Raw genomic sequence first — 9,599 nt, 5'->3', positions numbered from 1 at the left:
TCCAACCACCCAAGACACCGTCACGATGCCGATTCGAAGCGACTGGACCCTTGCGCGCGAAGGTAAGCACCGAGCCATTGCCGCCCCCAACCGTCGTAATGGCAATAGTTTCGAGTACGACGCTTTTCTAACTCCATGAACAGGCGTGACTGGCGATACTATCAGCCGCCTCATCAGGTACACGGCCTTCAACCCTGCCCTCACGCTGCCCCTCATCCTCTTTGCGCGCTACACGCACCAAGGCAACGCCCTCGCCGAAGACCATGCCACAGCATTCAAGGGCTTGAAGACGCTGCTGGGCTTGGGTGCGCTGAGTACCGTCAACGCCTGGCTTAACAGCGGCGTGACCAACAACTGGAGCAGCGATGCCTATGTGTGGAGTCGCGAGGTTGTCGTTGTAACCGGAGGCAGCGATGGCATTGGCAAGATCGTGGTCCAGCTGCTCGCCGAGAAGGGTATCAAGGTCGCGGTCCTAGACGTCCAGGACTTGACGTATGAGGGTATGTCTGCAATTGAGCGTCAATTGCCTCGAAGAGTTACTGACACTCACCAGCCCCATCATCCGTCCGCTTCTTCAAATGCGACCTCACCGACCCCGAGGCCATCGCCTCCGCCGCCTCATCCATCCGCTCCACACTCGGTAACCCCACGGTCCTGATCAACAACGCCGGAGTCGCACGCGGCAAAACCATCCTCGAGTCGACAGAGAAGGACATCAACCTGACCTTCAAGGTCAACGCCTTCAGCCACTACTACCTGACACAGCAGTTCCTGCCCGCCATGATCGCCGCCAACCACGGCATGATTGTCACCGTCGCCTCCGTAGCCGGCTACCTGTCCGCCCCCTCCATGGTCGACTACGCGTCCTCCAAAGCCGCCGCCCTCTCCTTCCACGAAGGTCTCGCCGCCGAACTCACCGCCCGCTACAACGCACCCAAGATAAGGACTGTACTCATGGCCCAGAGCTACACCCGCACTGCGCTGTTCGAAGGCTTCGATTCAAAGGGCGTTTTGTACCCGGAGACGGTTGCTGAGAGCATTGTCAAGGCGGTGTTGAGTGGCAAGAGTCAGCATGTTGTTCTGCCTGAAACTAGTGGGCTGTTTATTCCTGCGATAAGGACTTGGCCGTATTGGATGCAGTATGGGCTGAGGAAGAGGTTGGGTAAGCTTATGGCGGGGTGGAAGGGTAGGCAGGTTGTCCAGCCTAGTCTGGCGGGTGAGGAGAAGAAGGTCGATGATAGTACTGTGCTTATTGATAAGGAGTAGGAGGGTGGTTGATTGGTGGAAATGTGTGGTACTGTCCGCAGTTTACATATAATCTTCTGCGATTTGTGTCAAGGATGTAGTACTGAGCTGTTCATATTTCTTTTTATGTGTTACATAATCCTGCAGTATACCTTTCATATAATTGAGCGATATCACCAGCATATATTCAATTAGAGCATATTGAGTCTACTCGCAGATAAGTCCAGGACAAGCCTCGTACACAGGGATTTGAGTAGACGAAGAAGTAGACTGATACAGAATGACGTAAGCGTACACGTGGTATGCATCAACATTGTAAGACGGGGAAATACATACATCTGAAAGCCTCCAAGAACCAATCTCGATATCCAGGTTGCCTTGTTATTTTTGTGATTTTCAACACGTTGTACGAAACATGGCCCATCTAACACGAGAAGAAGTCCTCAAGTCGGGTCAGGTGTCCGAAATATACAGAAAGGTACAGTGGCTTCATAAGACACTTGCGATAACACATCATCGTCTTCCTCCTTCACCGCCCTACCAATTTCTAGACAACCAAATCTAAACTCACACCCCACCCAGGCCTTCACAGCCCGCCCATTCGAAACAACGGGCCCAGACTTCTTCGCCCACCGCGCCTCACGTGCAGCCCATCTCTCGCAGCTCCGACATCTCTACCCCATTCCCGGCCCCATCCCAGAGCATGTGATAGAAAGCCTCCACGACGTACCAACCCGAGATGGAGCCTCCATCCGCGTCAAAGTGTACCAGCCTGTGGCGGGTCCGCCGGAAGGTGGCAGTCCACTGATTATGATGTACCACGAAGGAGGCTGGAGTATGGGTGATTTAACAGATGAAGATATGAATTGTCGGATGTTTACGAGGGAGTTGGGGGCTGTTTGTGTTAATGTTGAGTATCGGTAAGTGGCAGAACTGTGTTTCCTGGTTTCCCTATCCTTCTATCCGTCATCGTATACTTCCACTCTCTTTTGAAGGACACATCTACTCACGTACCACCACAGTCTAGCACCCGAGCACAAATTCCCGACCGGCGTTCACGACTGCCACGACGCCCTCCTCTGGGCCATCAAAAATAGCGACCTACTCAACGCAACACCCATCCACGGCCTCCTCGTAGGCGGCGCCTCAGCCGGCGGTAACATCGCCGCTGTCCTTGCCCTTCTCGCCCGTGACACAGCTTTGAATCCACCCATAACAGCCCAATACCTCTGCGTCCCCGCACTCCTCCCCCACACAAACGTGCCCACCCACCTACGTCCCCTGTACCAATCCCGGCAAAACAACACATCCGACCCCGTCCTCAAAGACATGGCCCCAGGATTCATCGAGTCCATCTACGAACCCGACGCCAAATCCCCGCTTTGGGACCCGTTCAACCATCCAGCTGGCCATGTGGGTGTTGCAAAGGCGTTTTTCCAGGTTGGCGGGCTGGATCCGTTGAGGGACGAGGCGGTGCTTTATGATAGAAAATTAAGGGAGAGTGGGGTGCTGACGCGGTTTGAACTGTACAAGGGATTTGGGCATATGTTTTGGACGAATTATCCGGAGTTGGAGGAGAGTAGGGGGTTTAGCAAGGACACGTTGGAGGGGGTGAAGTGGTTGTTGGAGGGGTAGGTGGGCGTTGTGTTTGTGTATGATTGGATTCGTGTGAGTGGGATACACTACGAGCATGTCAATCTACACGTCTCCTTACACACGCACCCCGAGCATTTCGCAATTCAGCGGTACCGACCAGTAGCATCGCCCTATTGATACCCGTTTCTCCAACTCCACTGCCCCCCCTCCTCTCGTTCCAATATCCCTGCCACACCAACCCAGGAAAAAACCGAACACTCTGGAGTCCACGTTGACGTTGGGTCACCCACTTTGCAAGTTGTTGGTTTGATGTAGTCTGCAGACCTGTTCAGGTTTTTTTCTTGTATGAGGTGCTGCATCCCCGGTGGATTACCCATATGCCGCCAATGTCCCCAGTTGAAGTGCCCGTGAGGCACTTGAGAGAGGTTGTCTGCTGTGATACGATCTGGGCGGCGGTAGTCGGCCCAAGGGACGCCTCGGCCTGTCATGCTGGAGATTATCCGAGCTTAAGCTTCGGTGTGGTCAGTAGTTTGGGTGAAGATTTTGTTAGCTGATCTGGTAAGGTTGTTCGGTACGAGTGGTGTGATTAGAGAATTGGAGAGAAAGGCAAGGGATAGGTATATAACAGACAATGTGCTGGCAAGAGTGTGGAATTGATGCTTGAAGGACATGATGCGTAGCTTCGGCCATGGGAGATAGAGACAAGTCGATCGAGATGTGTTGTATATGCTTTCACAGCCACGCAGAAAGCAAAGGTGTCGACAGTGGATGCGGTAATAGGGATAAAGGAGTACGTATTCGAGAAATGGTGATACGGAATATGAAAGCTTGTATTGGGTACGGAAATACACTGTGGGTATAAAGCCATGCTAATGACGACCGTGAACCTGTAAGAAAGCCTTTGCTGTCGAGAGCGTCGAATAAACTTGTATAAAATGCAGATGCCTGAAAAAGTGGAAATTGCTGGTGAAGAAACCGGAACCAGATTATGAACCACCCCTTGGACTGCCTGAGGGCGCCTTGTTGACCAAGCTCGAGAAGAAGGATCTCAGCTTCTCGTTGTCGTTGATGTTGGTATCCTGCGTTTTCGGAGGTGGTGTTTCGGGCTCGTCTGATCGGTTGGCTTGACGGTCCTGGGATGAGGTTAGTGTATGTTCTTTATCTCTTCGTGTACGCTGAATGTGTGCTTGGCGTACCTGTAGCCTCTTGACCATTTCATCGGCGTTGACTTGGATGCCACCCATGTTAAATTGTACAGGTCCAATATGCTCTTCGACAACTCCCGATGCGTCGTCGGTATAAGTCCTAGAGATTGATGGATCTTGCTCTTTGCGCGCAGCCTTGATGGCAGCTTCATTCTCATCCTCCCGCCGCAGATTCTCAAGAACGTTGACTTGATCGGCGAGGAAGGCCTGTGGATCTTTGCTTGATACTTCGAGCCCGTTGGCTTGTTTCGATAAGCTGGAAAGTGCGTAGTCTGACTCCGGGTTGCGGATCGTCTCCTCGTAGATTGAAGTCGCTGAGGGTCCTTCCTCTTCTTCTTCAGCTGGCGCAACCTGCGCCTCTTCGCCGTTCAGTTGGGCTTCTCCTTCGACGGGTGCAGCCACCTGACCGTTGGTTGGCCGCATGTGCTGGGGAATGTCAATGTCAACACTCCATTTCTCGCTGATGCCCTCGACATCAAAGCCCTCTCTTAATATACGAATCTTCGCCCAAGAGTCCCAGTTGGGTGGAACCAGTACCCGATCGCGATCCGTCACATTGTGTCTGAGTTGCTCTTGCTTGAGCAGAGACTTGATGCCGAGCGTGGAGTGAATGAGCGTTCGCAAAGATCCCGGCGCCGTCGGCATGGTGTATACCAAGCTTGAGCCGTGCTTGAGAAGGATAGTGCGCATGTACTGGAGTATGAAGTCGAATTCCTCCTCTTTCCAGCCCCGCTCCTTCTCAAGGGTCTCGATCTTGTCCGCGTTTTGGCATACTACACATAGCGGTATGCCAAGTGGCTCATCCCACTCTCCCGGGCCTAGTGGTATCTTCACATTCTCCATGCTGCTGCCTTCGGATGGGAGGTTGCGCCCTTTGTCTTGGAGGGTTTGGATGTTCTCCTCCAGCACTACCTTGGAGTTGTCATCGAGCGAGACAATGAGCGATCGCAGTACTCTGATCCAGTCGCGCAGTTGTCGTATCCACAGCCATGGGTGGTTCCAGTCGAGGAGTATGACGATGAGCATGTGCGGGAGGGTTCGTGGGTTCAGGTACGGCTTGATCAGGGGTGTGAACGAGGGCGATGGGTTAGCGAGGAGGTAGAGCGAGAGGCGCGCAAGAGTATCTGGCTTTGTTAGCGGTTCGTGCTGCCATGTCCAGCGAGACTACACACCCTCGTGATCCGTGTCCAGTACATCTTGGTACGTGTAGCCCAGGGCGAATTGGTTGGCGATGGGCGGCTTCCTGCCCCGGTCTGGCGGTCGCCTGTTGTTTGCAGAGTCTGTGGATACCGATTCGAGGAACTCTCGCTGTGTTTCTGGAGTTCCGCCTGGGATCGAGTATTAGCTGGATCCCCTATTCTGCGTGTCGTGGCCCTCACCCAGGACGAGTAGACTCTTTTCCGGCAGTCGCTTTCCACTCGAGATGTTGTCGAGCATGGGCTTCCATATCTCCTCTTTGTCCGTGTCTCTGCTGCCCGGTCGGTCGTGGCTGCCCGGGACGCGTGTGGGGAAGTTGGAGGTCCGACGCGCGCTCGCCATTGCGGAGGTGGTGCGGAGCTTGGTCGCTGGCGAAATGTTACTTTCCCGGCTGAGCGATGCGGTGTAGATGATGTACACAAAGGATGCGACGGATGCGGACGGGCTAAGGCGGCACGGAGTGAATGTCTAGTGGGGTTGCGGTGTGCTTGTTTGGCCGCATCTTCGCTGGTACCTTTTCTGCAGGGATGCTGCTGCTGGCCAAGCCCGAGCTTCAAAAGTTCCAGCGGACTTGCCTGCCTCCTCCGACACAACGTCTCGAACACACGAACGCAGCGCCAGCATTCTTCCAGGATCGCAGCGACATAGAAGACGAGTTCGGATACCCACGATGCATGTCTGAACAGCCGTCATAGCGCTAGTGGACCAGGAAGCGACCCCCAACCCACCCGCCGAACGCGCCTTCCTCACTTCTCTCACCTCACCACCACGTGCACACCACGCCCACGATGAACTCGGTGCGCGCGATCCAGCAGCTCAATAAGCGCGAGCTCGAAGCGGGCATCAACCCAGAAGGTTCATGGCATACCGACTATCGCGACACAGCCTTCATCAACATCGGCGGCCTGCCCTTCGAACTTTCAGAGGGTGACATCATCACCATATTCTCCCAGTATGGCGAGCCGGTATGGGTCAAGCTTGCGCGCGACAAGGAGACGGGAAAGTCACGGGGCTTTGCCTGGATTAAATACGAAGACCAGAGGAGCTGCGACTTGGCTGTGGACAACCTGGGTGGAGCAACCATTATGGACCGGGTCATCAGGGTCGACCATGCGCGATACAAGCCCAAGGACGACGAAGATATGAGGGACAACACTATGGGTGATGCCGATCTCGACCCGGGCAATGAGTCTGATGGTGGCAGAAGGAAGCGGAGAAAGACAGAGAGTGAAAGCGACTCGGACGACGACCGACCACTACTACCAGAGGAGATTGAGCTAGGGCGGCTTATGGAAAAGCTGGACGAGGACGATCCGATGCGCGATTCCATGATCAAGCGCCAACAAGAGAAAGTGGACGATGCGCTTAAGAAACTCAAGAAACAGAAGCGCAAAGAAAAAGAGAGGGCTAAGCGCAAGGATAGGCATAGTCGAAGAGACAGGTCGAGAGACCGAGATAGGAGCAGGGACAGAAGAAGGATCAAGGAAGCGGGAGAGGACGATGGGCGTGACAAGCACTCGCGCCGGAGGAGTAAAAGCCGCGACAGGAGTCCGCGCGACGACCATAGGCATCGGAAGTCAAGACCACGAGATGACTCGGAGGACAAACATCGTCGCCACCGGTCGGAACGGACTCGAGATCGGAGCGAGGATTCCAGAGACAGACGCGACCGACATCGAAAGCGGGAGCGAAGGCGTTCAGGTTCCGACGGCGAAGATGCAGGGCGCTCACGGCGAAAACCATCGCACTCACCATTACCATATCGCGCTCGTTCACCCTAGTCGCCGGTCATGCTCCTTTGAGTGTCGGCACATGTTCTGTCGCTGTCTCAATACTGTAGTATTATACATCAATATTCCATCTATCGCTACGCAGTCGAGTAGCTGGTCATCCCAAGCATTACGTTCCAACCAACAGCTGCCTAGCTACCATCTCAAGCTGCACTTCTACAAGCCCACCTCTCCCTGCCGCTTCAAGACCTTCGGTGACTGTCTCCCTCAAGAGCGCCAATCCACCCTGTTGTTCAAAACGTTTTGATCGGGACCAGGGCACAACTACCTCGATCTTCAGCCTCCTCACACTGGATAGCTCGTAGACTGGTTCAAGCCTTAACCGCTTCTTTACATCCTTCTTTGGAGCCAACTTCACAGGCGCTGGCGCACGCGCGAAATCTGTTAGCCAGAAATAATCCAACTCGAAAATCAGGCTGCGAAGTCCAGTGCACCTGGCCGCTAGATCTTCACCAGTGGTTATGTACACCCTCTGGTGTTTCAGGCCGTAGGCGAGGAGATCGCCATAACAGAGCATGCGCACGTGTTTGAAGCCGTCGACAGCGGTAAGAAAATTCATCAGGGGAACCACATGCGTTATGCTGCTCTTCAAAACCGTGAAACGTGTGCGCCGGATCCAGGCAGCGAGTCCTTCCTTGTGTAGTTGCCTGCTGGCAAAACATAAATTTGGAAGCGTAGCTGGACCTACGGTCAGGGGCGAGATGTCCTTGTACGCCTGGACAAAGTATCGGGTTGAAAGGCCGTCCATTGCGTAATGATAGACCTTCTCACGTATTTCGAGCGGAAGCCGGAGAAAGTGCGGGAAGTAGTCTGGCACGTACTCTTCCCATACCTCGGCCTTGGTAACGATGTCAGAGCGCGATGGCAGCACTCGAGTCTTGCGGGGTCGAGATTGATGGCGCACTTTGCGTTCGCAGTGTCGGGGTACATGGAAGATGTACTTTGGCATCCTGGGTATCTTGTGACTGCTTCTTCCCTGGGGACTGGACGTAAAGGCGAAACCGGAACCTAAATGCTTCGCAGCGCGATTAGCGGCTATCAGCAAATAGATGAGGTGGCAAAGTCGTCCTACAATCACCGTGGTGACGATTGCGAGAGCGACTCTAAGAGTGAACTCCATTGCTTGTTCAACCAAGGCTTTCGAATCCGTTGAAAGATAAGTTGAGGGTAGAGCAAGAGAAGGGAGCAATTTATCATCCCGGGAATTGTTCCTCGGATGGGTGAACTGACATCAAGAGTGCCCAAAGCGCGAGGCGCGCGTGGCAACAAAAGACCGCTTCTCGCGTTGGAACTTGACAATCTTACACACGGGAGTTTGTTGGTTCCTTGATCCTTCTATCTCATGTACAATCAGCTTGCTATTAGCTTGCTAGTCACACTCCTTTGTTCCTAGCAAGCACGCTGCCTCTTATAGGCAGCTTCCATCCCATAGATCACCGAAAATATCAATCCATCTGATCTTCTCTTCCTGCATTCTACAGATATCCTGCATATAGTAGCAGGAAAAGGTTTCTTGTGAAGAAAAATACAGGTGCCGACCCTCGATCAAAATACGAGCTAGAAAAAGTCAAATGCTGTATTAGGTGCCGAGGGCCTTCGATGTACCAGCTGACTATCTATCTCTATACGTTATTATCTACCGAGCGAACTCCCTCAAGTGAGACTTTACTACGTCATAGCCTTGAATTTCATTGATCTCGTCCGAGACAAGTTGGTTGAAATCACTCTTCTCATGTAGAGAAAGAACTTTCACCCCCGCGAACCAACGGCGTAGGCACCCGATTCTCCTATTCCACGCTAACTCATCGACTGTTCATGTTGTAGCTCGGTAGACGTTCATCTCCCGGCAGCTCCCAGACCACCTTGATCTGACTCTGACTCGACAGTTCTGCATATGACTCCTCGGTTGATAGCTCGGCTTTATCGTTAAACTCTGCCACAGCGACCGGAGGCTCGTCTAAACGGGGCGCGACTCGTTGGCGTTTGTGGCGCCTGATAAAGAGTATCAACAGGGCGGTCAGAAGACATCCTCCTAAAGCTCCGCCGACTCCGGCGCCGATGGAAATTGCTTTGCTGTCGCTTTGGCTCGAATTGTCGGCTGGCGGGCTCTGGGAGGTTTGAGTTACGGATCCAGTGCCAGTGCGCGATGGAGTTGGTAAAGGCGTGGTACTCGCACTCGAAGTAGCGGATGAAGTCAACGACAGCGACGAAGTACTCTCGACCCCTGTATACGGGCCAACAGTAGCACTCGTCAAGGTAAACACCGCTGTATCCGTCTGACAGCACCTCTGCCCCTCCGCCTCGGACTCGCAACAGTACTCCGCTTCCGTACCATACCCCTGGGAGCCACACTGCCACACCTTGACGCCATCTGCGCGAAAGTCATACGCGCTAGAATTATTCGGCGTGTCTTGATTGAGCTGGCAATTTTGCGGACAGAGTGGGCTGGACCAGCTCCTATCCGTACAGGTGCCGCGTGCGTACTCTTGACCGCTATCGCTCTCCGCACCACCCATAATGCAAAGGCCGTTTGTGAGACAGGCTGCGCGCGACCAGCAACATCCTG

General features: G+C 53.7%; 4 protein-coding genes across 4 annotated transcripts; 3 read left to right on the top strand and 1 right to left on the bottom strand.

Moving 5' to 3' along the window:
• Positions 1-25: 25 nt before the first annotated feature.
• J4E93_006279 (uncharacterized protein) lies at positions 26-1,266 on the top strand (the record flags this gene model as incomplete). The annotated part of the gene is made up of 3 exons (XM_049344196.1): positions 26-62; positions 144-500; positions 554-1,266. 3 exons carry the CDS (start codon positions 26-28, stop codon positions 1,264-1,266), a joined length of 1,107 nt encoding a protein of 368 aa, XP_049198631.1.
• Positions 1,267-1,660: 394 nt separating this feature from the next.
• Positions 1,661-2,880, top strand: J4E93_006278 (uncharacterized protein; the record flags this gene model as incomplete). Its single annotated transcript, XM_049344195.1, has 3 exons — positions 1,661-1,723; positions 1,828-2,165; positions 2,268-2,880. The coding sequence occupies 3 exons, from the start codon at positions 1,661-1,663 to the stop codon at positions 2,878-2,880; spliced, it is 1,014 nt and encodes a 337-aa protein (XP_049198630.1).
• Positions 2,881-3,827: 947 nt separating this feature from the next.
• On the bottom strand, positions 3,828-5,585 carry J4E93_006277 (uncharacterized protein; the record flags this gene model as incomplete). Its single annotated transcript, XM_049344194.1, has 4 exons — positions 3,828-3,974; positions 4,038-5,170; positions 5,219-5,374; positions 5,426-5,585. 4 exons carry the CDS (start codon positions 5,583-5,585, stop codon positions 3,828-3,830), a joined length of 1,596 nt encoding a protein of 531 aa, XP_049198629.1.
• Positions 5,586-6,031: 446 nt separating this feature from the next.
• On the top strand, positions 6,032-7,024 carry J4E93_006276 (uncharacterized protein; the record flags this gene model as incomplete). Its single annotated transcript, XM_049344193.1, has 1 exon — positions 6,032-7,024. The coding sequence occupies one exon, from the start codon at positions 6,032-6,034 to the stop codon at positions 7,022-7,024; it is 993 nt and encodes a 330-aa protein (XP_049198628.1).
• Between the last annotated feature and the right edge of the window lie 2,575 nt (positions 7,025-9,599).

Source organism: Alternaria ventricosa (genome assembly GCF_023758065.1).
Source record: "Alternaria ventricosa strain BMP 2768 chromosome Unknown scaffold_10, whole genome shotgun sequence".
NCBI lineage: Eukaryota > Fungi > Ascomycota > Dothideomycetes > Pleosporales > Pleosporaceae > Alternaria > Alternaria ventricosa.
Note: the sequence above shows the minus strand (reverse complement) of the source record. Positions and strands in the feature narration are given on the sequence as shown.